General features: G+C 37.9%; 1 protein-coding gene across 3 annotated transcripts in view; it reads right to left on the bottom strand.

Annotated features, from left to right (window-relative positions):
• The window catches only part of PARN (poly(A)-specific ribonuclease), a 200,433-nt gene extending 174,499 nt beyond the window's left edge, over window positions 1–25,934 (bottom strand). The window contains exons 1-12 of one of the 3 annotated variants that reach the window (XM_069085981.1): window positions 25,803–25,934; window positions 25,367–25,444; window positions 23,908–23,987; window positions 23,289–23,356; window positions 23,122–23,203; window positions 13,854–13,914; window positions 10,625–10,790; window positions 7,993–8,058; window positions 6,633–6,671; window positions 5,363–5,405; window positions 3,056–3,136; window positions 114–170 (exon numbers count right to left, since the gene is read on the bottom strand). In XM_069085981.1, the coding sequence (XP_068942082.1) occupies window positions 114–170; window positions 3,056–3,136; window positions 5,363–5,405; window positions 6,633–6,671; window positions 7,993–8,058; window positions 10,625–10,790; window positions 13,854–13,914; window positions 23,122–23,203; window positions 23,289–23,356; window positions 23,908–23,987; window positions 25,367–25,444; window positions 25,803–25,821 (840 nt within the window). In that variant the 5' untranslated portion in view covers window positions 25,822–25,934. The remainder of the gene's footprint in view (window positions 1–113; window positions 171–3,055; window positions 3,137–5,362; window positions 5,406–6,632; window positions 6,672–7,992; window positions 8,059–10,624; window positions 10,791–13,853; window positions 13,915–23,121; window positions 23,204–23,288; window positions 23,357–23,907; window positions 23,988–25,366; window positions 25,445–25,802) is intronic. The other 2 variants (XM_069085988.1, XM_069085997.1) reach the window with 2 other exon arrangements.
• Window positions 25,935–26,822: the final 888 nt, after the last annotated feature.

Raw genomic sequence — 26,822 nt, 5'->3', positions numbered from 1 at the left:
TAAGAGTACAGTCAAGGCAATGCCATTCAGAATCTGATGTTAATTTTTTTTCAAGATATTAATTTTAAGATGTTAATCTCAAGGATTTAAAGGAAATAGTCTGGTTCACTTACAGAATTGGCAATGGCATGAATGACTCTAGAAAATCCTACAGCATCATTTAGTTCCTCCTATTGAAAAAAAAAATCTTGTTTAAATAAATGTTTGGGACATAAAAAGTTAGAAGCACCAACGTTTTATACAGTAATCAACACAGAAAAGTTCTGAACCATTTTCATTCTGGGCTACAGGGTGCTTTGCAACGTTCAAAAATAACTACAATAATGCCTGAACTGCCAAGCTAAGTAACTTTTAACATCAGTAACTAGAACTAAAAAGCAACAACAAATGGCAAATTATTCATCTGTGACTTCTACGAAGCTGCCTGGAATCATCCATCTGAATACACAGCTCTTGGACACCTCTCACAAATCAAACAGAGGTGCTGCTTGAGTCTTCTCCCCACCCGCCCCACCCTTCAATCCTTTCTGATGGATTAAAGAAATGTGCCATCTAGTGGCTACATTAAGTACTGCAGGGAAGTAAAGCATTTTAAATTGAACAAATCAGGTCAAATACCAGTGGTGATCTCTTGATCTCAAATACTCTTCTAATTCCTCTTCTTTTACTCAGAAAATTCTGCTTTAATTCAAGTTGGTTTATACGTAGTCTTAAAAAATCCCTTGTATTAACTGGCAAGTTATTAGGGTCAGAACAGCAATTAACTCTTTCTAGACAATCGCTTAATAATACAGTCAAGTCTAGACAATTAACAATTAATTCAATCATCTTAGACCATTATCATGTATTATTATACGGCTATATAATATATTACATCTTAAATTACTATTCTCATTGCTCTAACACATAAGCACCTGGAGGTCATGGACAGTTTTATTCAGCTTTTTATACTCAGTATTTCATGCAATAAATACCTTGCTGATTGTTGTTTTTCAGTCATGTCTGACTCTCTGTGGGTCTCATTTGGGATTTTCTTGGCAAAGATACCGGAATGGTTTGCCAGTTCCTTTTCCAGCTCATTTTACAGATAAGGAAACTGAAGCAAACATGGTTAAGTGACTTGGCCAGGGTCACACAGTATCTGGAGGCCAGATATGAACTCAGAAAAATGAGTCTTCCTGATTCCAGACCCAGTAAGATACCCACTGCACCACCTGACTGCCTCACTTTGCAGACAGCAGGTGCTAAATATTCACAGACCTGAACTAAACTGTCAGAAATATTAATAAACTCTCCAAATTATATTCAACATGAAACAAAAGGTTATCAAAAGTAAAATTCCTTGCTGATTCAACTCTTAAGGAACAAATTCAGATTTCAAAAAGTAGCCCTCAAGTCATCTCCTATATGAATGCTCCCTCTAAAGAATGGTTAACATGACATAGAACTTGGAAAGGGGGGCCACAACCCCTGCTCATAGACTATAGCTCAGAAGCACCAACTTTGAGGTCATTAACATATTCTTTAAAAGCTGTGGTCATATAAAATGTATTTAAGTAGACTAAAAAAAATCACAATGTAAAAACACTGATGAATACTTTAGTGAAATCTTCAAAAGGAAATTCTGGCCACTAATTTATTTGCTAAACAGCCCATAGGTTCCTTTGGTGTCTATGTGATTTCAAGAGATCTACCACAAGGCTCTCCTGTAACAGTGGGCTGACATCCTTTGGAAGATGTACATAGAGGAAGATACGGACAAGTGAAACAGGATGAAAAGGGATAGATGCACTACAGTCTATGGCTGCAAAAAATTCCCACAGCAATGTGATCAGAGATCCACTGAAGTAATTTGCCTTGTTAGTTCAGAATCATAGTACAAGCTACCTTAAAATAAAAATACCTCAAATAAGTAAATGAATGAATAAATAAAGATACCTATGCACAAATAAAAATCTATTACAAACAACAAAGGAAGAGCTCAATCTGAGCACTAATAAAATTCAACTTTATTAGTAGAAATAAGGGCAGCTAGTCAGCATAGTGGATAGAGTGCCAGGCCTAGAGTCAGGAAAACTCCTATTCCTGAGTTCAAATCTGGCCTCAGAAACTGTACTAGCTGTGTGACCCTAAACAAGTCACTTAATCCTGTTTGCCACAGTGCCCTCATCTGGGAAATGAGCTGGAGAAGGAAATGGCAAACCACTCCAGTATCTTTGCCAAGAAAACCCCAAAAAGGGTCACAAAGAGTAGGACACAACTGAGAACTGTACAACAACAAAATAGAAGCAGCTCAAAATAAATAACCAGATGACACTAGGAACTCCATGTTTCACTAGGTAGAAACTATCTCTTCCAAAAATCCACTAATAAAGTTTTTCCCATATTGCCTTCCTCTTAATATTTAAAAGCAATCTTTCAATGAATGTTATAGTATATAGTTTTTTTAAAAATATCAGAATTGCATTCCAAATAAACTTTCTAGAATATACACCACATGTAGCATATCCTTATCAAAAATCTCACAGACTCACATTAAATATGTAATTCATATTACATATGCTACTGATTAGATTATCTTTTAAGATATAACTACAGGAAATAAAAACTTAACTAGTTGATAATCCAGTTAGTCGTATTCCAAAACAAGGATACAACTGTTATTTTCTTCCTCACAGGCAAACATGGAAAAATCAAATTAAAGATGTTAAAGTGTGACAATATCCTTTACAGAAACTAAATGATGTTTAAGAACAACAATTTCTATAGGACTGCCTTGTATAATATGTGCAGACTGGACAAAGATGAAGTCAAATACATAATAGTAACTGCGGAAGAATATGATTCATTTTGTTGGCTATGCCTATACTGTTACCTGTAGGCTTTGATTTTTTCTACTACTTATTTTTTCTTCTAAACCATTAGTTAAATTTTTCTGAAATGAAAAACCTTTCCTCAAATTATTAACATGATACAGATATAGTTAATAAAAAGAAAAAGTGATTTAAAAAATTCTGTTAGCTTTATCTGAAAGTAAAAAATGCAATCAATTTACCTGTTCTTTAGCATGTTTCTGCTGTTCTCTCCTTTTACGTTCTTCCTCATCTACTTTGCTAATAACAATATATCGCTCTTTCTGAAAAAAAAAAAATATCACCAAGCTACAAATAAAATACCCTGGAAGGAACTTAAACCCAGAAAATTAAAAAATATGACCACATTGGAAGCAGTCACCAATTTTGTCATTATTTGCCATGAGTAAAACTCAGTTGCAAGTATTTTATAGTGATACATTACCTTCTAAAATCTTGGGGTAAGCATTTCCATTACAAATATTTTCCCAAGTCTTATTAATTCAACTAAATTAGTTACAGGCCAAAAAAAAGTATAATAAGGTATTATTAGTAGAAGACACTATTCTAACGAATTACTGCATTTAAAAATTTTTGGTTATTGGTTTGATGTTTAAATTTTTTAAAAGTAATGCATTCTCTATTTCTGGCTATTTGTGGGGAAAGTCTGATATTCTATATGTTACATATCATATCAACTAAACATTTCACCAATATTCACTCTTCTGATAATTTATGCATTTACAGAAGAACACGAACACACCTCAGAGTTCTAAATCTTAGATGAACTAGATTTGCTTATAAATACACATTTTATCCATATCCAGAAGAGATTTTGGTAATCTAATCTAACCCTCTCATTTTTTAAGTTGAAGAAACTGAAGCCTAGAGAAATGAAACATTGTGCCCAAGATCACACAAATAGTAATTAGCTAAACCAGAATTCAAAACAGATCTGACTCCAAATCCAGGACTATTTCCACTCTACCATACTTCTCAATCATCTTTCCATTCACTGTTTTAAAAAATAATTGACTTTTAAGTAATGTTTTAACTTTATATTTTGAGGCTTTCAGAAAAATATCACATTAGAATCAATCACTACTTCTCAGTAATGTCCCTGATACTTTGGGCACCTTTTGGAGGCAGCTCTGCTTACAATCTATCCAATTTTGGTGTCTAGAATCACAGAATATTACAGAGTTGGTAAGGACTCCAAAAATCACCTACTTTACGTAAGTGCATCTGAAGTGGGTACTATACTACATTGTCCCTGTCTCCACATGACAATCCAACAAAAATGTAAAGAAAAAAATCAAGACTCACCTCCCTAATTCTCTCATTTTCCAGACTAAATATCCCCAATCATTTCAACCTGTCTTCTGACACAATTTTAAGCCCTTCCACCACTTGACTGCCACCTTCTGGACATGCTTAAGCTTGTCAATAATAGCCTTCCTAAAATGTGACACCCAGAGCCGAAATGCAATTTGCCAGATGTGTTATAATCACCCTTATCACCACCCCTGTTACAGTCACTCATTTAGCCTTATTCTAGGCTATTAATACAGCCTGGGACAGCATTAGCTTTTTTTATGACCAAAACACGCTGTTGACAAATACTGAATTTGCAGTCCACTAAAATCTCTAATTTCTTTTTAAAGAGCCATTTGTCCGGGTGGCTAGGTGGTGCACCGGCCCTGGAGTCAGGAGGACCTCAGTTCAAATCCGGCCTCAGACACTTAACACAAAAACTAGCCGTGTGACCCTGGGCAAGTCACTCAACTCCAACTGTCCTCCAACAAGCAAAAAAAAAAAAAGAGTCATTTGTCCAACACATTTATTATCTATTATCTACAGGTGATGGTTAAAATATAATAGTTATATAATAACAAGAACCTGAGCTTCAAGGTCTAGCAAGAGTATAATATACTAATATCACCTCATTACTTTCTTACATTCTCACTCCCCTTACCTTCTGCCACCTTGTACTTGTGAAGTTGATCCCTTGAAACTTAGTGTAACACTTTATATTTATCCCTACTAAATTCAGTTTTATTATTTCAGCTGATCATTCACATCTCTCAAGATCTTCAGACCACATTTTGTCAACAGAAGTCATTCCACCCCATTCGTGTCACCTACAAATCTGATGAACAGCATTGCCTATGCTTTCATTCAAGTCAATGAAGAAAAAACACAGTCAAGGGGAATGAAGCTTGTGGTGCAATCACAAGTGCTAAAGTCTTTCTTTCAGATTAGCACTAACTATGTTTTGCTTCTAGTCATTCAACCAGTTCTGAACCTGCTCAACTACAAGGTGATCAATCTAATCCACAGTGATACTGCAGAAGACCTTGTCAAACGACTTCCAATTTTACCAATCAGCATAAATGACAAAACCGAGCTTAAAATACAGATGGGTAGTTTGGTGAATAGTAGGTGTCAACATATTACTGTAGGAACTTCATACATATTAAAGAGTAATCTTGGTTCATTTTTTGGATTACCTTCTCTGTTTCTAAAGTCTCCACATGTATGCCTTTGGGATACCTAAAAAAGGAAAATGTATTATTAGTAAATGAGTAACTGACAGCCAACAACCAAAACTCCAGGCTTAACGCTAGAGCAGTAGATGCCCATCCATATTTCAACCAAATGAAATGACTGTCACTAAATATGAACCACACAACGCCAGAGAAAATAAAATTTCACTTGCTCTGAAAAATGCTTGATAAATTTTTTTGCTCTATTGCCTCACTAGTAGGTCTGAATAAAATGCAAAATGCTTAAGAATTTACCTAAATTAAAAAGGAATTCTATTTACCATGTGAAAACATTATGTACTCTGTGACAAAGATCTACATTTTCTTAACACTGACAATTTTCAATTTCCCAATATAGTCAAAACTTGCTTTTCAAGCACAGAATAAAGCAAGCACCTACTCTGCTTAACTGCTCTTACTATTAAAATCTAACTGATCCTATTTAATTTGAAGCTTGCAACAATTTTCGATATTCAAGAATTTAACAATTTTCTGTTCTGAGAAAAGTTTAAGAAATGACAGCTATATTTTATGTTGGTAAAATACTTTGTATCAGTCTGACTAGAACTGTAAATTAGCTGCAAGAATACCTAAACAAGGAAGCAAGCTGAGCAAACTAGACAATGTCCCCACTCTTCCTAAATCAAGATATTATATTATACATCTATTACTGTGTTCAAAGTAAATTTCCATATATCTAACAGTAAACTATAAAAAAAAAAACCAGACAAACAGAAATGACTAAATAGCCTTTATCTTTCCATTAGTTATGTGTCCACAGAAAAGGCACCCAAATGAGACCTAATTACACTGCGCAACCTCATTATGATACATATACTCCAAGCAGCAAGTTCTTAAAAATATGCCAAAGATCTTAGAATAGCACAAATGATCTTATAATCTTCAAAACGGAAAACAATGATAAAAACCAACAAGCATTAAAAAAATTTTAATTTCTAATCAAGATTTTTCTCTAGAAAATTGTTGATGGACATGGATTTAATTTTAAAAGAGCATTTGTTCACTAGTTTAAAAAGCAGCAGTATAACTTTAAATACAATCTTTATTTCTAGTCCACACCTTCAAAGTATTTCATGGCAGCTATTCCTTTGTATGGTTTGACAAAATAGCATAAATTCAAAAATAAACCTAAAGCTAAGAGATTATATAGTCTTTCAAATCTGGGTCCCTCCCAGAGAGACCTAGAGGAAATTAATACAATACGAACACTTACTTCCAGCTTAAAGTCTGATAAATTAGTTTCCTTTGAAACCTACAAAAGAAAAAGAAAAATTATTATATGTGATACATTCTGAGAAAATTAACTGATCAAATAGCACTTGTGGAAAACATTTCTGTAATTTAAAAAAATATATCCTTATTGACCTAAAATGTTCTTTTTGACTACCATATACAGAGCACTGACATAGTACAAGAGGAATCAATACTCCTTTAAGAGATTGTTTAAAAAATACCAACTAAGGGAGGCTAGGTGGCACAGTGAATAGAGCACCTGCCCTGGAGTCAGGAGGACCTGAGTTCAAATCCAGCTTCAGACACTGAACACTTACTAGCCATGTGACCTTGGGCAAGTCACTTAACCCCAACTGCCCTACCTTCCCTCTCAAAAAAAAAAAAAAAACAACCCAACTACTAAGAGAGACCTCTGGGTTTCCAACTTCTTAGAGGATGTCCACATTTTCATTATAGTGAAAGTGAAGGCCTTTAAAAGTCACTGTCGGGGTGGCTGGGTGGTACAGTGAATAGAGCACTGGCCCTGGAGTCAGAAGGACCTGAGTTCAAATCTGGCCTCAGACACTTAACACTTACTAGCCATGTGACCTTAGACAAGTCACTTAACCCCAATTGTCCAGCCTTCTCCCCTCCAAAAAAAAAGTCACTGTCAACCACTTTCTGCATTACCATCTATCATACATAGACAACTATCATTTATCATAGAATAGAAAAAGATTTTAAAGTTCACCTAATACTCCATCTCCTTTTACAGATTGGGAACTGAAGGCCATATAGGTGAGCCCCTTGCTTGAGGTGACAGAATTATAATAAATGTTATTTACACCTAGTTCTCCTAACTCTAAAACCAATATTTTCCAGAATAATTATTCCCTCTCCTGGGAGCTCTTCATGTACTTAGACAAAGTTAGAGGCTACATATGTGTGAAGGTGCAGCACAATTTTAAGGTCAACAAGAATTCTGCACTCAAAAGTAAGAAATCTGACCATAAAAAGGTAAGGTGTCAGGGCAGCGAGGTGCACAGTGAATACAGCACCAGCCCTGGAGTCAGGAGGACCCGAGTTCAAATCCAGCCTCAGACACTTAACACAAAAACTAGCCGTGTGACCTTGGGCAAGTCACTTAAACCAAAAAGAAAAAAAAAGTAAGGTATTCATGTGTTGTGTGAATAAACAGTCTATACTTATTCCATCAGGGCTAATATTTGTCCTCAAATTCCAACAACATCTAAAGAGGCTGTTTACAGAGTGGGTTTAATCAAAGCAGATTCAGTGTCAAACCACATCAATCATTTTCTTTCCCCCCAAAAGAACAGAATGTTATATGGAGAGCAACCAACCCCGTGCACGGTTCTAGATCCAAGTTCTTGTTTTCTTCATTTTGTATCAAATCCTCTATTTTCTCTCTGGTGAAATGGAATAAGACAATCAAATTTATAGAATGAGTCAGGTTTTCTAACATCATTAAATTAAAATGCCTAGATATACAAACAACGTACTACCCAATAACGAACTTCTGTAGCTTCCTGCCTGCCTTCGTCCAAGTGAGAGAATGAGGACTGCCGTAAGCCTCAAGGTAAAGAGAGAGCTGGCACCGTGACCTGCTCTGCCACATGGAATCATAAATACATGGCCCTGCAAATGCTTCTCCCCTTGTGCATCTGTGTTTTGCTGAGGTAAAGAAGTATTACAGAAGGAACCAACTAAGCTGGGACCTTGTGAATTTCAAAAGGTCAGAAAGCCTAACAGAGGCCCGAGAACTGGAGTCAATGCCAACATTTGAGAAAAGGTGCACCCAAGCAGCCAGTACAGTCCTGAAGAGTAACCATGTCCTGGCCCAGGCAAAGAAGGACCCAACAGCCAAGACGCTGGATCCTGTAGGCAAGGGATCGACTGTGCATCAGCTGCACCATATTTAGGAATGAACTTGATATGGAGGATTGTCTATAGAAACGGCTCTGAGCCCACTGTGCCCAGGAACTGTGAAGGGAATAAGGGAAAGTGCTTCTGGGTACCTGCACATCTTTCCTTGCTCCAGTTCCTCAGCAAGCACTCCTTTGTAACAGGTAACTGATGCTAACTGGGTAAGAGAACCTCGGGTGCTAATCACTGGTGACTGATATTGGGGAGAACACACTAGAATGGAGGCTTGAGACAACAGCGTTAGAGAACCCTACACCCCCAGGGGCACCCTTAGTAAGCCCAAGGGAAGATACAGTCTTGCTCAGGGACCTGATTCGGCAATGTGAGTGAGAGCTATGATAAGGATCCCCAAAGTCTAAATGATCAACATTTTATTAATGAAAAGAACTGGATCTGATAGAAATATACGCAGCAATCATCCAAAGTACTAGGCTTTCCCAATGCAATTCTCTTAATGTTAAGTTCCATAAAGACAACAATCATTCCATAGTTCCATTATACATCCTGTAGAGCCTTAAACAAGACGTGTTCAAAAAATGAACATTTGACTAGTCAGGAAAAAAAGACTTAGTTTGTAAAAACTTGGTGGTGGCATTCTCTTTTTAAAAAATTGAGATAGGTAAGATTTTTTAAATTAAAGTAAAACTTTCTGGGTACCATATGAGATTTGCCTTTTGTTTAGCTTGAACAATGACATATTCACTGTCAGGTTCCGTTTCACATTCTTATATTTAATGAAATAAACCTTGTCTGAAAATTAAGCTTTAAAAACAAAACAGATGCAATAACACATAAATTAATAAAGAGGATGCATTTCAATGATAATCTTGTCAAAAACTTTGTCACGAAGCAGACAAAATACAGAGGCCATAAAAATGTAACCCAGAATGTGGTAAAAGATTGTGGCTTCCACTTCAATGATGAAGTCAGTACCCTGACCTCTCTTGGGATGGGACTAGGAGGTGTGACACGGTTACAAGCCTGAATGGGAGTGAACCTGACTTCTAGGCAATCTGAGTGCTGACGTGTGACTTTCTCTTCAGCTGACCCTCGCCACATACAGAGCACCTGAAACAGCACTGTGACCTCCATCACAGAGCCAGAGCTGAAGAGCCTGGAACTTTCCCATATGCTTTCACCCCATCTGGTTCTGGTAAAAGGTTATTTGTTCCCACGGCATTTGTTAAACTAAAAATAAATAAAAGTAAACAAAAATTTTCACTTCTTTCAAAATTGAGAACCCAGGCCTAGAGCACAGTTAAAATAAAGTAGGGAAAGACACAAGCAGTTATATTTTCTACCAGTTTGTTTTCTTCTATATTTTCATATCTGTCTAGACACTTTTCTGCAGGATTTTTACACCTTAAATTAAAGACCTGATGTCAACACATACTAGTAAAAAATGTGGTAAGAAAACCAAAATGCTACATATTGACTTTTCACCTCTTAATTTTAGACTATATCATACAAATATTTATTTGGGGTTGAAACACTAGCAATGTTAAAACTACCTGCTATTACAAACATAGATGTTAAAAAGACTAGGTATAACATTAGAAAACTCACTATGGACAAATTCCAGCACAGCATTAAAATATTTTCAAAAATAAACGATTAGGTATTTAGATGTATACTAACTATTCAAGATTCGAGATTACATCTTCTAAAAATAATAATAAAATTTTTAAAAAGACTACGTCTTCTAAGGAAGATCAAATTCTAAGACTGGAGATTAAGACTGCAAAAACCTTCACTTACTTTCATCTCTGTATGAATTGCTTTTGCCATTAAAAACTTAGCTATCCCCCTTTCCACCAACCCACTCATTTGTTTCCAATTAAAAAAAAAATAAAGAAGACAGAGTTTAATATAAATATCTTCCTCTATCCTTAATATCATACTTCCTCTTGGCAAATAAACAATTCTATCACTTTGACAAGCATGAAAAATCCTGACAGTCAATATGAAAGCATGTTTGCCAAACACTATGAGAACTGTTATGTAAGATTAATAAGTTTAAGTACGTGATTTGCTAGTATAACAACTTACACCACTTTTTCAATAAATTTTTTCTGATCCTCAGGAATAGTCACAGGACACTTTGAAGCATTAGGAGACATATACGACAAAGTCCCAGAACCATTGGATTGTGAACGTTTTTCATCATATTGCTCCCGCAACTGTCTTTCTTCTTCCTGATTTAAATATGGGATTCCTAAAAATAACATTTTATTAGTAAACATAAAAATTTGAATATAAAATTTTTAATAAATAAGATTATGGCAACCCAGCAAAGATTTACAAGCAGGCATAAAAAGCTCAGATTCAACATGAAAGACAATTACATTTGTTAGGACAAATACCAAAAAGCTTTCAACAAGTTAAATCTTGAATATGCAAATGAACACTGTCCTCCAAGAGTCATCCTAAGAAGCAACAAATCTTTTCCAATCAAGCTGCCATTGTTGCAAAATTTGTGCAATATCTCTTCAGCAGCCATCTTAAGAATCAATTTGTAGATATTCACAGATACCCCAAAATCCGTTTTCTTATTAGATCCCTCATTTTGGACAAAATGCATAATTATCAAACTTGTTAAGAAGTTTGCAAAAAAGGAGTTACAAAAAGCACTGGACAATGGCATCACAGTTATTATGGCAAGGGTGACTACCTTAAAACACAACAGTTACTTGAATATTTATATACATTCTGTTATGTTTGTAAGGGGAGGGGAATTAGCCTCTGTTTATAGTCAAAGTTCATAAAATACTTTTGAATCTAATACAGAAAAAAAACATGAATTGTGTCATTGATACATGTTTGATCCATCAAAAAATCTTTACTGAGCATCTCCTATATGCTCAATACTATTAGGCATTCAATAGTCCAATAGGTTCTTAAATGCTTACTAAATGAATGACTCCTAGCAGCCTTTGCCCTGGTGGCAAATATTTAGAACAGGAGAAGATATATAAAATGCAGTAATTAAATCTTTTGCATTAAGTATTTTCAACTCTGCATATAACAGATACACAGATTCTTAAGTCCTAATGACTATACCTCAAATAAATTAATATATATTTGAAAGCAATAATCAAGACTAAGTTATAGAGAAGGTGTTGGCCTGCATGGTTAGAAACCATAGGTCAAGTCCCTTTCTCTATCCTTACCTCTAATCAAGGAATAAAACTTTATAAAGTAGGTGTATGTGTGTGTGTGTGTGTGTTGTATTTGTGTGTGTGTGTAAACATATATAAACAATAATCATATTAAATAAATTATTTTAAGAGAAAAAGTAAAAACATCAAGTAACATAATCACTACTCAGTGTTGAAATACTAAAGCAAACATGCCATACTCCATAAAAAAAAATTATTTGGCTGTCATATTCCTTTACTCCAGTAATATAATCAATCACAGAAATGTTTCTAATTCAACGTGATAACATTTTACACCATAGGTTTTCTCATTAGCTGACAATATCTTGGCATAAGTTTTAGTCTTTATAGTATGGGTTCATTTCTAAGGTCCCATTCTCCAAGAGCTGGCATAATAACAGCTTCCTGATACACTTTAAAAATTCTCTCCTGTCAAATATGAGGGAGGAAGGAAATATGCGCTGACTACTATCTGCCAGGAACTATACTAAGGGCTGTATAAATATTATCTCATTTAATCCTCACAATAACCCCGGGAGGTAGATGCTAATATTCCCATTTTACAAGTGAGGAAATTGAGGCAGAATTTAAGTGATTTGCCTATACACAATGAAGTATCTGGGGACAAGTTTGAATTAAGGACTTCCTGACTCCAGGTCTACTTTCTGTTTACCACACCACCTAGCGGTCTACCATATTCACTATGCTATTTGGCTAGCGACAGGAATGCTTCTCAAATTTTAAAAGAGAAATTAATGGAAAATGGATTTTATTTTGTTACAAGATAATTTTGATAGAACGTATTTATTACCTCAAGCATGTTAGATAACTTCATAAAGTGGAGGGAAATAGAGAAGTATGATATGGATTTATGGATTAACCAGGAAATATTAGAAATAGCTTTTTTCTGCCTATGTGAACCCATGAAAAGCTGAATATGCTCCAATTACAGTTCATGGTTAGCTTAGAAGAAAAGACATTTATTAGGAATGGAAAAAAAACAAACCACCTTTTAAGAGAAGCACATATCACCTGCTGTTTCTCCCACAGTTCTTGGATACTTACATTCAAAAATTAAGTGTCTACTGTGTACAAGGCCCTGTGCTCAACATAGTTTAGAAGAGGAATACAAAAGGCAAAGTAATTTTTAAAAATTCAATAGAGTACCAACAAATGAAAGGAGATTAGGAAAGGCTTCATGCCTAAGAAATAAAGGTCCATCTTTCTAAAGTTAATATTGCACTGATGTTGTGAGACTCTTGCCTGGTTACAAGTCATGGAATGCTACAACAGTCTCCTTTTGGAATATGAGCAGGCTGCAATACAACAGGTAGGGATCAAAAAAAATCGGCATAAAAAGCAGTACTTTCTTCCTCTTATGACTTTATATGATACTTTCAACTTCTTTAGAGTGGGACAAAAATAATTTTAAAGAGGACAAGGGTATTAACAACTGAGGGGACCAAGAAAGGTATCATTTAGATTTTTAACACCCAAGCAACTGAGTCGAAAGGAAACTAGGAATTCTATCAGGCACAGGTGAGGAGACAGTACATTCCAAGAAATGGAAAACTATGTACAGGACTAGTTAGCAGACCAGTCTGAGGATCTCTGAGCTTATCACCATGAAGAATGAAAGCCATCCATGCCCATTCATCGTGAACTAATCTTGTACATCTCCAAAATCTACTACAGTGGAGTTCATCTAACAGTTAGGGGCCTTCCTCTCACTCTCTTAGGATTAAATGAATACCAGGGTGGCTAGGTGACATAGTGAATAGAGCACTGGCCCTGGAGTCAGGAGGACCTGAGTTCAAACCCAGCCTCAGACACCTGACACACGTATTAGCCGTGTGACCTTGGGCAAGTCACTTAAGCCCAATTGCCCTCCAAAAAGCAAAAAAAAAAAAAAAAAAGATTAAATGAATACCAACAAATCACAAAGGATCTCCATTAGCTATCTCTAAGTCTCAATAGATGACTGAGTCGTATTTTTTTTTCCAGTCATACATTTTCCTGGGATAATAATGCACAAAATTACAATTATGCCACACCCAGATCCATGTCCCACTAAATGCAGAAGCTTCACTATTTTGAAAGCAAGTAAAAACTCATCTTACCATTGCGAAAAACTTTATTAAAATCAAATCCTTGGTTTGCCAGAAAGTCTATACTTGAGCTCTATCAAAAGAGAAAATAAAACATATGTTAATAGCGAAATGAGGAAGAGGCATGTGCTCTCTAAAACTGTGCCTAGGAGCTGAGAGGAAACTCATCCAGGGAAGAAGGTAACAACAAAAAGTCAAAATGGCAGTATGCTTCCTATGTACAGAGACAGGCTCCTCTTCCAAGTTATACCAAGAATTCATCTTACAATTAATTTGCATTATTAATTTATGTCAATTCTGATTTCCATATCTTGCAAACAAAATTTTTTCATCATACAGTTTCAGGAAAATGTCTACTGTGTAAGTCAAGGCACATAACATTTACACTACAGACAAAAAAGGTAGAAACAAAGCTTTTAGTTGGTAGACTGGCACAATGACAAAAGTATGACAGTCTAACAGAATGTCTGACTATGAAAAATATTCAACTAATATCCCACTAAGCTGAATGGGGTATATACAAATATAAATTATTTTTAGTCTTCTTGCAAAAGTAAACATTCAACTCAGACGAGATTTTCATAATTCCAGGTCAGAAAAATAAACAATGGTCCCTAAAAAAAAGACATAAACCTTAATTTATTTTTATTTTTTGCTTTTTGGAGGGCAATTGGGGTTAAGTGACTTGCCCAAGGTCACACGGCTAGATTTTGTGTTAAGGGTCTGAGGCCTGATTTGAACTCAGGTCCTCCTGACTCCAGGGCAGGTGTTCACTGTGCCACCTAGCCGCCTTGACCTCAATTTATTTTTTAAAGGAATACACATACTCAGCAGTTTCCTAGAGCTTAATAACAAGCAAAGTAATGTCAGAACCACTTTTCCCTTTTGTTTGTTTTCTTCCAGTCCCATGGCCAAGATCCACTCTCTTGCTAAGGAAAGAGTCTTGTTTTCCTTCCTTCTACAGATGAACTTTCTCACAATTCAATACTTCACTAAAACTATAGTGGACTAAATACATGATCTATCTAGTCTGATACAAGTTCTCCCACAGTGGCACTAAAGGATGTAGATGGGCATGGTTGTCCTCCGACATTAACTTCAAAAGTTAAGGACATTCTAGTCTCCTCTTAACCTACTGTAACTACATGATTTATGAAATGATCTAAATTTTTCCTAAAGCTATATACTATTAGTCTTTAATACCTCTTGGAGCTATTGACTTTGTAAAATGTTATTTACCTTACTAATGACTTTACTATTGACTAATATTTTACTATTGACTTTGTAATATTTTATGTCATTTGTCCTAAATTTAGTGCTTTCAAGATTCAAAGGATGCTATCAAGTTCCTAACAATGGTATTGGTTACATAAGTCTGTCTTCACTCAACCTACATTTTCTTAAGTTTATGGAATCTTAAAGTGTTACTGAGCGGGATGCAGCCAAGAGAGAAAAACAGAAAAAAAAAAAAAAAGCACAGGCCAGATAGAGTAGCAAAAGGAAAACTGAGGGAGAAATTACCTTTCCTAGCATCTTTTCTGCCCAAGTTGACAAATCTGATCTACAGGCAAGTGACTAGGGCAGGAAATGTGGAACAGGAAGAGTTGGCTGGGATCTCAATTAGACTCAACGACAAGAGCACCGAGCCAGTGCAAAAGCTCATGGACACCCAGAGTTGATTACATACTCCATTCTGGGCTTCTGCCCCAAAGCTCAGGGCAAGAGCCCACACTCAGAGCCTAGAGCTCCAAGCTAGGCCAGCAGCACAGGGATATCCAAAGTGTATCATTCGGTGCCAGGCCCATGCTAGCTGTAAAGGTTGTCCTAGGCAGCCTTAGGGACTTAGGACTGTAGCTCAAGGACTCCAGAGCCAATTATCAACTGCCGGGAACACAGCACCAATTCAGTAGTGTGCAATGTCAGTGCAAGTCAGCTCCCAGAATTCCATATTAGGTGTGCAGTGTTGGGATGTCCAGAGCCGATCTTGAACTCAGCCCCAGACCAGGCCAGAAGCTCAGTGCCCAGAGCACCATCTAGGAAAAGTAGCTTAGTGGGATACCCCATCTTAGTCAGGATCACAGACTAAAAGAAGACTAAAAGAATTCCCTACTATGTCAGCAATGACTAGGTTGCCTGAATATATTGCTGGAAAAATGGCTAAATAAAAAAAGATAAACATCTATTTTAGTCTAGGGATAATCAAACCACAAACCCGTAAGAAAAACATTAACTCCAAAAAAACTTACAGGAAAAAAACATCTCAAAGCAAAACATAGCTTGCCCAAAACACCAATTAGAATCATTAGAAGAAATTATGCAAGAGTACAAAAGTCAGACGTAAAATGGCGGAGAAAAGGCAGCACCTTGCCTGAGCTCTCCCCAAAACTTCTCTGAACACCTTTCAATAATTCCATAAAACAATTCCTGAAGCAACAAAATCCACAAAAGGACAGGGTGAAATAATTTTCCAGCCTAAGACAACTTAGAAGATCAGCAGGAAAGGTCTGTCGCACCTGGGTGACAGCAGAGTGCAGGGTGCACCAGAATTGGGCCTTGGGAGTCACTGCATCAGCAGCAGCAGCTGCTTCAGGAGTTGTCAGCCCACAGATTATAAGGGCGTCAAACGCTGGTCAGAAGGAGAATAGAAGAGACTCTTTGCTGGCACTGGGGACAGGATTCTGCCGCTTTGTCCACACTCAGATCTGGGTGGCAATCCCAGCACGAAGAGGGGCGCTAGCACACCAGAGCTCGTGGTCACAGTGGAGCAGGGACCCTCGTCACAGTTCCAGGGCAGAACAAAGTGCTTGCAGTTATTCACAGACCAGAGCACAGGCCAGGAGAAGAGTAAAAGCAGCTCTACTTACAGTATACCACCTTGGAAAAACTGACAACTTACAGGTCCCCAGAAGTCCCTCTGAAGACAGCTACACAAAACCCCTGAAGTGTGGGACTGTGCACCCTCCACCCTGAAAGAAGAGCCCTACTTTAACAAAGAGTAAAAAGTCAAGAAATAGACTAAAAAGTGAGCAAACAACAGAAAAAAATTCTGACCACAGAACGTTACTATGATGATAAGGAAGCTCAAAATACACACTCAGAAGAAGATAACAAAATTAGATTTCCAACACCAAAAGCCTCCAAGAAAACTATGAATTGGTCTCAGGCCACAGAAGAGCTCAAAAAGGATTTTGAAAATCAAGTAAGAGAAGCAGAGGTAAAACTGGGAAGAAAAATGAAAGTGATGCAAGAAAAATCATGGGGGCAGCCAGGTAGCGCAGTGAGAAGTGAGAAAAAGCACCGGCCCCGGTGTCGGGAGACCCGGGATCAGTTATGGCCTCAGATACTTAACACCCACACACAAAAAAAACTGGCCGTGTAACCTTGAGCAAGTTACTTAACCCCAATTGCTTTAAGAAAAAAAAAATTATGAAAAATGAGTCAAACAAAATAGGCCAAATGGTAAAAGAAGTATAAAAATCCAATGAGGAGAAGAATGCTTTGAAAAGCATTGGCCAAACGGAAAAGGAGGTACAAAAGCTCACTGAAGAAAATAATTCTTAAAAATTAGAATGGAAGGGGTGGCTAGGTGGCACAGTGAATAGAGCACCAGCCCTGGAGTCAGGAGGATCTGAGTTCAAATCTGGCCTCACACACTTGACACACTTACTAGCCGTGTGACCTTGGGCAAGTCACTTAACCCCAATTGCCCTCCCAAAAAAGGGCAAAAAAAATTAGAATGGAGCTAATGGTAGGTAATGCCTTTATAAGGAATCAAGAAACAATAATACAAAGCCAATGAAAAAATAAAAGACAATGTGAAATATCTCACTGGAGAAACAACTGAGCTGGGAAACAGATCCAGGAGAGATCATCTGAAAATTATTGTATTATCTGAAAGTCATGATTAAAAAAAAAAGACCAGCCATCATCTTTCAAAAAATTATCAAGGAAAACTGCCCTGATATTCTAGAACCAGAGAGCAAAACAGAAATTGAAAGAATTCACCAATCACCTCCTGAAAGAGATCCCAAAACAAAATCTCCCAGGATTATTATAGTAAAATTCTATAGTTCCCAGGTCACGGAGAAAATAGTGCAAGCAGCCAGAAAGAAACAATTCAAATATTATGGAGCCAGGGTCAGGATAACACAAGATTTATTAGCTTCTACATTAAAGGTTCAGAGAGCTTGGAATATGGTATTTCAAGAGGGAAAGAAGCTAGGATTACAACTAAGAAGCACCTGTCCAGCAAAACTGAGTATAATATTTCAGAGGGAGAAAATGGACATTCAATGAAATAGAAGACTTTAGAGACCAGAGCTGAATAGAAAATTTGACTTTCAAATACAAGACTCAAGAGAAGCATAGAAGGGTAAACAGGAAAGGGAACTCATAAGGGACTTAATAAGGTTAAACTGTTTACATTCTGACATGGGAAGATGACAGCATATATAGACAAAGGACACAGGTGTGAGTTGAATATGAAGGGACGATATCTAAAAACATGAAATAAAGGGGTAAGAAAGAGGAATGTATTGGGAGAAAGTGAAAGGGAGAGGCAGAATGGGATAAATTATCTCACATAAAAGAGGCAAGAATATCTATATATACGTATGCATACATATATGTACGTATAGGAGGATGTATGTGTGTATAAATACGTATGTGTGTGTATATGTGTGTACATGTATACATAGACAGAGGGCACAGGATCAGTTGAATAGGAAGGGATATCTAAAAAATAAAATTAAGAGGTGAGAGAGGAATATAACGAGAGAAGGAGAAAGGGAGAGATAGAATAGCGTAAATTACCTCATATAAAAGAGACAAGAGAAAACTGTTACAATGGAGGGGAAGAACAGGAAGGCAAAAGGGAATGGGACAACCTTACTCTCACTGAATTTGGCTTAAGGAGGGAATAACATACACACCCATTTGGGTATCTTACCCTACAGGAAAGTAGGGGGGAAAGGGATAAGAGGGGGGAAGGACAGAAGGGGGGGCAGATTGGAGGAGAGGGTAGTTAGAAGCACTTATTTTTGAAAAGGGACAGGATCAAAGTAGAAAACAGAATAAGTGAGGGGCGGGATAGGATGGAGGGAAATACAGTTAGTCTTTTTTTTTTTTTAAAGCAATTGGGGTTAAGTAACTTGTTCAAGGTTACACGGCCAGTTATTTTTTGTGTGGGTGCCAAGTATCTGAGGCCGGAACCGATCCCAGGTCTCCTGGTGCCTGGGCCCGGCGCTCTTACTCACTGCGGCACCTGGCCACCCCTTACAGTTAGTCTTTAACAATATAACTACTATGGAAATGTTCTGCATAACTACACATGTATAATCTATATTGAATTGCTTATCTTCCCAGTGGGGGCGGATGAGGAGGGAAGAAGGGAAAGAATCTGGAAATCAAAGTTTTTACAAGTGTTAAAAAAACTGTTTTTTACATGCAACTGGGAAATAAGATATACAGGCACTGGGGTATCGAAATCCATCTTGCCCTACTAGAAAGTTAGAAGGGAGATGGGGAAGTATATAAGAGAAAGCAGTCTGGGAGAAGGGGTATTCATTAGGCTCACTATCTTGGGGTAGGGGGTAGGGAAAAGATGGGGAGAAAATTTATAACTCAAAATCTTGTGGAAATGAATGTTGGAAAACTAAAAATAAATTTTTTTAAAAGAGGCAAGGAAAAGCTTTTACAGTGGAGGGAAAAGTGGGGGAGGTAAGGGGGGGAAGTGAGTGAACCTTACTCTCATCAGAATTGGCTCAAAGGAACAGCTAGGTGGCACAGTGAATAGATCACCAGCCTTGGAGTCAGGAGGACCTGAGTTCAAATGTGGCCTCAGATACTTAACCCTTACTAGTCATGTGACCTTGGGCAAGTCACTTAACCCTAAATTGCCCTGCATTCCGCCTCCAAAAGGCAAAAAAAAAAAAAAAAAGGAATTGGCTCAAACAGGGAATGACATACACTTACAATTGGGTACAGAAACCTATCTTCCCCTATAAGAAAGAAGGAAGGGGATTGGGGAGGGTGGGTGTGATAGAAAGGAAGGCAGATTGAGGGAGGCAGTAGTCAGAAGCAAAACACTTTTGAGAAGGGCCAGGGTGAAAAGAGAGAGACAAGAGAATAAACAGAAGGGGAAATAGGATGGGGAGAAATACAGTTAGCAATACTCATTGTGAAAAAAATTTTGAAGCAAGTTTTTCTGATAAAGACCTGATTTCTCAAATGAGAATTGAGTCAAATTTATAAATATGAGCCATTCCACAACTGATAAATGATCAAAAGATTCTAACAGTTTTCAGATGAAGCAATAAAGAGTTCTCTATAGCCACATGAAAAAAATTCTCTAAATCACTACGGACTGGAGAAATGCCAATTAAAACAATTCTGAGGTACTACCTCATACCTATTAGATTGGTTAACAGGACAGAAAAGGAAAATGGCCAATGTTGGAGGGAATGTGGGAAAAATGAAACAATGCACTGTTGGTGGAGTTGTAAACTGACTCAATCACTCTTTAGAGCAATTTGGAAGTAGTGCTATTTATACCCTCTGACCTAGCAATGCCACTGCTAGGTCTATATTCAAAGAGATAAAAAACAAAAAGGAAAAGGATCTATATGTATAAAAATATTTATAGCAGCTCTTTTCTGATGACAAAGAATGGAAAATTGAAGGGATGCCTTATCAACTGGGGAATGGCTGAACAGATTGTGATGGAATACTACTGTGCTATAAGAAATGATGAGCAGGATGCTCTCAGAAAAACCTGGAAAGACTTACATTAGCTGATGCAAAGTGAAATGCATTGTGTACAAAGTAAAGGCAGTATTGCAAGATGAATAGCTGTAAATGATGTATCTTTTCTCAGCAATACAAGACAACTTTAAAGGACTTATGATGAAACATGCTATCCATCACCAGAGAAAGAATTGATGGTGCCTAAATACAGATTGAAGCACACTTTTTTTGCTTTGTTTATTTCTCTTGAGTTTTTTTTGGTCTATGTTTTCTTTCACAGAATGACTAATATGGAAATATCTTGCATGACTACACATGTATAATCTATACTGAATTGCTTGCATTCTCAATGAGGAGAGTGGGGAGGAAGAAAATTAAACTCAAAATTCTAAAAATCAATGTTAAAAAATTGTTTTTACATATAATTAGAAAAAATTAATCAAATAGACTACAAAAGCTAGTTTGAAAATTATATAAATGAAATGATAGTGATAGAGAGAAAAAGTAGAAAAGAAATAAGGGGAGGAGAGACTAGGAAAGAGAAGGGGAGAGAATTAAGAGCTTGGCACAAGAGGTACAAAACCTTACTCAAATTAACAGACTCCCTGAAAACTTGAATGGATCAGAGCAAAGTTAATGATTCCATGAAACAACAAGAAATAGTAAGATAAAGTCAAAAGACTAAAAAAATAGGTAAAAGTATAAGGTACCTATAACAAAAACATCTCATCTGGAAAAAAGATCAAGGATAGACAGTTTTAAAATCCCTTAACAACCCAAAAGCCACAAGCAAAAAAAAGGGCCTAAATATCATATTTCAAGAAATCTTCAAAGAAAACTTGTTAGATCTCTTAGAACCAAAAAACAAACTGAAAATAGAAAAAACAGACCATCACTTCCTGAAAGAAACCTCAAAATGAAAACTCCCAGGAACATGACCACCAGAACCTACAGCTTCTAGGTCAATGAACAAATACAGCAAGCAGCCATAAATAAAGAGTACAAGTTAAGATGGAGCCAGTCAGCACCACACAAGATTTAGCAACTATCTGGTGGAGAGTGTGGACTATGATACTCCAAAAGGTAAAAGACAAAGACTTAAGCCAAGAATAACTTACCCAGCAAAACTGAGTATAATCCTATACCAGAAAAAAATGGATCTTTAATGAAACAGAGGACTTCCAAGCATTCCTGATAAAAAGGCAAAAGCTGAGTGGAAACTTTGAAACATAAACATAAGAATAAAGACAAACAAAAAGATAAATATAAGTGGGCAATCTGAAAAGACTTTTTTGTTAAAATAACTGCATTCTAATGGGAAGGGGAGAAATAAATGTTATGTGTATCCCCAGAGAACTGTAATATCAGCCAGGGTCAAATAAAGGAAGTCAAATAAGATTGGAGGTGTGGGAATAGTTTTTTTGTAATTATGCTGTAATGATCTCAGAAGAAAGGAAAAGGATGGAGAAAATGTATACACTAGAGAAGAAAAGAGACAGAAAGGTGGGGAGATAACAGAAGTCCATAAACAATGGAAGGGTGGAAAGGGGGAATGACCTGAACCTCACAGAACAAAGTAAGCAAAATCAGATTCAATAAGATTCTAGACTACAAAAACAACTTTGAAAGATTTAAGAACTTTGATCAGTTCAATGATCCACCATGATTACAGAAACATGATAACTTGATAACTTAGAATACTGTCCACCTCCTAACAGAGAGGTGATCAGCTAGATGTGCTGAGTGAGACATGAATTTTTAGACATGGCTAATGTGATAATTTGTTTGCCTATGAGTTTCTTGCGGGGCAAAGGAGGGGAGTGTCTTTTTTTCATCTAGGGGTACAAGAGTGAAACTATAGGAAGGCAGGTTCTTGCTCATTAAAAAAATTAAATTAAATTTTAAAAAAGTTATAGAGGGACTCTAGAGATCATCTAGTTCAACCCCATCACTTTGCAAATAGGCAACATATTGTTGGAGAGATCAGTTTAAATCTAGCTTCTGCTATTTACTATACAACTTTGAGCAGATTTCATCTATAAAATGAGAGATTAAATGATCTCAAAGTTTTTATTCAAGCACAATTCTGTGGCAATAAAGTAAAAGAAGGGAAAATTCAAATTAATTCATTTTGCTATTTGTGAAAATCTAGCTTTAACAAAATGATTCTGGAGAAAAAAAGTTGAAATTAATGGTTTTTCTGGGACTCTAAACTACAAAGTGACACATGAATCTGGGAAGGCATCTGTAAGAAACTGCTAGGAATTTCAAAGGGTTAACCCAATGGAAAACTGAAATTCCAGTTCCTTCTAAAAATTACTGTAAGAGCTTTTTGAATTTTCACCATCTATATAAAGTCTGAATGTCTTATGGGTTTTCTATATTTGTTTATGGGCTCCTTCTGAGGCCTTTTCATCTTCTGCATTTTCTAATGGGATGAAATAAATGTTTAAAGTATCATGTACTACCATTCATGATCACAAATAATGGAAAAGCAACTACTGACAAATAAAAAGAACTAAATTTTGCTACTAACCTGACAAACAAATTTGACATCTGGTGAAGTTCTACTGAAGGGTTTTGGGAAAACATAAAAGTTAAATGACTTCGTTATATACCTATGAAAATGAAAGATACAAGCAAATTGAGAGGTGATATTATTCCACAAAAACAGAATAATTAATGCTTTAAAAAATAACTTACTTTGACTCTGTGCTGTCATACTTAAAAGTGCAAAGACCAAATTGAAACAGCAAAAAGTCCATGGAATGCTGGAAAAGAAGAAAATAATTTTTAGTAATTAAAATTATGTGAAATAATTTTTAGTAATTAAAATTATGTGAAATAATTTTAATAAAACAAATCAATCAATATCAGAGGAGAACACAGTTTTTTTCAATCAAAGCAATAATAGTTTCAACCAAGTAGAAATTCTAATTTGGCATAAAGTTTCTGGGACATCACATAAATGCCTTTAACTCAAGTAGGTAACCTTATGAGATATGTCCAAACAACCTTTATATCTTAACTGTAACTTTTATATTTGGGTAGCTACTTTTTTTCAAAAAAAAGTCAGATTACAAAAGTCAAATTTTTTTAAAAATAGCACCATATCTAGATTACTCTAAATCAAATATCTTGAAATTTTCATGAAATGTATTTCTGTAGATAAATTATGTTATTGTTTTAATAACACTGTTTTGTGGTTGGAACTTGTTTAAAAAGTGTATTTTGCAAAAGATATACATGATTCCTCTTCACTGCAATTCAGTTGGTGGAAGAGACTAACAAAGGTAACAAAAATGTTTTTCAACTAACTTGCCTTTTTAAGTTTATGATATCTTTCCTCTGGAGTGTCAAAACCATTGGTTAATGCAGTAACTGAAGGTCCATCACTGATTCCTAAAATTTAGGGGGAAAATTTTAACTTAATATTTTAACAACTTTTCAATATTAAACATGTCATATATAAATTCAATGACCAATCAATGCTAATATAAAGAAAATATTTTCCGGAACAAATACGTAGCTTTATATTTTTACATGCAAAGAATAAACAGAAATCCTTTTATCATGGACAATTATCATTAATAATAATCACTACTATGTATAAACACGCACTCAATCATGTCAGTCTAAAGTCAATATTAAAAAAAATTCCACAATGGTGTTTTGATTTTGAGAGACCAAACTTATTTTAAAAATATTTTTAAAGGGGTTCATTTAACAGTCACTTAACTAGTTTCTTTCAGAAGTGGAAATACACCTGCAAACATCAGTATGCCATATAAATTAGGAATTTACGAATATTAACCGCATTAAAGTCTTAACTAGATGCATTATTCACGTTGCAGAGGCAGTTCTAGGTTCTAATCAACGCTAGCAGAGTATAAGCTCACATATATCCTATGAAACTTAAAAAAAGGTTTCAAATACAGGAACAGATAAGGATCTTGTAAGTTGTGGAAGGACTTGCCTGGTTAAGAGGCTCATCACCAGAAGTCTGGCTTCCAGGTGATGAATATTTTTCTATCTATATCAATCTTCATTTTTTGGGCAAGCTAGTAACAACATCAAAAGTCTGACTTTGTCTTTGAAAATGCTTTCATTAACAATAATCAAAAAATACAGAGAGACAATCAAACATTTGGGTCAAAAATATTTTTAAGTACCATCAACAAAAAACATTTTCAAGGAAAAAAAAAAGAATTTTGTTAAGATTACCAATTTAAGAACAAGTTGTAAACACCCTCTGCCTCTTTGGGAAATTTATGGACCTAAGTAAGCCATCAACTTCCTTTATAAACAATTAAGCGGTTTTCCACATTTGCCAATCCATTCAGCAAACCCGGGAACAAACCCAGGAGTCTGAATCAAAGGAAAATAGTGATCAAAACAGTTTTAATTAACGATACCAGGCTTTTGCTCAAAAAATAAATAGCTGCAGATGCACTGGTCCAGCATCACACGCATGCCCTCTGGATGGTCAATGTCTACCACTACAGAGTTTCATCCTTATTTGTAAGTTCTTGTCCGTTTCCCAATCCACAGAAGCCGCCCTACCAACGCCAACCTCACTGATTTCAGAGGCATTTGTCGTTCCTAAAATGATTGCAAACAATCACCACACACAAAGGATCTCTTCGAGGCACGCCGGGTGCTGAGATCCTGGCAGGTGGGTTACCCAGCAGGGGGGCACAAGGGGGCATTGGCTGCACAGCGGACGCAGCCGTGCACCAGCGAGCTCGGGGAGAACGCTATCCAAACCCTGCGCGGGATACCTGAAAACTCCCCATCGATTGCCAAGAAATCCGCCTCCTCAATGGCCTGGTACACTTTGGGAAGATTATTTTTAAAATCTGCAGAGAAACCAAGAAAAGCCTCAGACCCGGGCCCCACGTTCAGCCCTCCGACTCGGAAGGCAGGAGGCGGGGGGAGGGGAGCGGGGGAGGGAGGGGTGGGCAGGGGCGTGCGGGCGCTCGCAGCCCCTGAGCCGCCCCGACGCGAAGGGGGCCGGGGTGGGAGTGGGGGGCCGGTAGCAGCAGCAACGTGGGGAGGGAGAGAGGGCGGGCGCTGACACAGCTCCAGGGGGCCGAGGGGAGGTCCGGCCCCCGAGGCCTGACACAGGCCCGGGGGTCGGAGCCCGGGCCAGGGGTGGAGGGAGGGTGGGGAGAGGACATTGCGGAATCGGCAGCGAGGGCGAGGAGAGGCACGCACTGCTCCGGATCATCTCCATCCTGCAGCCTCGTCGTCACCCCACCCTCCCCCCCACCCCGGCGGCGTCGCAGAGGCGGCGGCGGCGGCGGCGGCGGCACCGGAGCCCTCCTCCCCCTAAACTGCACCGGGTGGCAGCGGCAGCGCGGCGGCGGCGGCGGCAAGGGCGGGGGCGCGCGCGCCGGAGGCTTCCGGAAACAGCGCGCGCCGACGCGCGTCACGTGGCCGGCCACGTCTGCCGAAGGGGCACGAGGGCCCTCCACCTTCCTTTTTGCCGAGTCCCGCCCTCGGCGGTGCCCTGTGTTTCCCTTCGGACGCTGAGAAGGTGGGATGGCTTTCGCCCATTCAGATAGTGTGCTGTCGCGACATAGTCTCCCTCTCACGACCCGAGCCCGCCTCCTTATTCGGCAGCCCCGGGTCCCGCTGGGGATCCGCGCTTCCGTGGGGGGGAGTCACGGCCTGCCATGACCGGATTCCCGCTAGGTAGCGGCGCCCGGTGAGGTAGCGGTCCTGCGATTGCAGCCTGCGCCGCCATCTCTCATCTGCCATCTCTCCCCGTCTGTTGGTCGCGTCTCCCCAGCCTGAAAACAGACCAGAAGCTCGTCCCGGCATCTCCGCAGTCCGGGCTCGCCTACACTCCTCGCTGCCGCGTTCTACACACCGGTGTCCCCGCTGCCTTTCCAAGGCTCGAGTCAGGCTGTGGGCCTCCTCATTCACCCGGAATCGCGCACTCCAAAGCTGTGTTTAATTGCGAAATCTAACGGACGTCCTTTTCTCAGTCCTCATCTTGCCTTCTTCTTTTTTTTTAAGTAATCGGGGTTAAGTAACTTGCTCCAGGTTACACGGCCAGGTGTTTCTGGGTGTGGTGCTGAGTATCTGAGCCCGGATTCGATCCAGGTCATCCCGACACTGGAGCCGGTGCTCTTACTCGCTGAGCCACCTGGCCGCCCCTAAGCAATTGGGGTTAAGTAACTTGCTCAAGGTTACACGGCCAGGTGTTTCTGGGTGGGTGCTAAGCGTCTG

The sequence above is a fragment of the Petaurus breviceps genome, unplaced genomic scaffold (genome assembly GCF_028583685.1).
Source record: "Petaurus breviceps papuanus isolate PSGF00001 unplaced genomic scaffold, PetGlider_PUasm1.0 118, whole genome shotgun sequence".
In the NCBI taxonomy this organism is placed as follows: Eukaryota; Metazoa; Chordata; class Mammalia; order Diprotodontia; family Petauridae; genus Petaurus; species Petaurus breviceps.
This window is presented reverse-complemented; position numbering and strand designations above follow the sequence as displayed.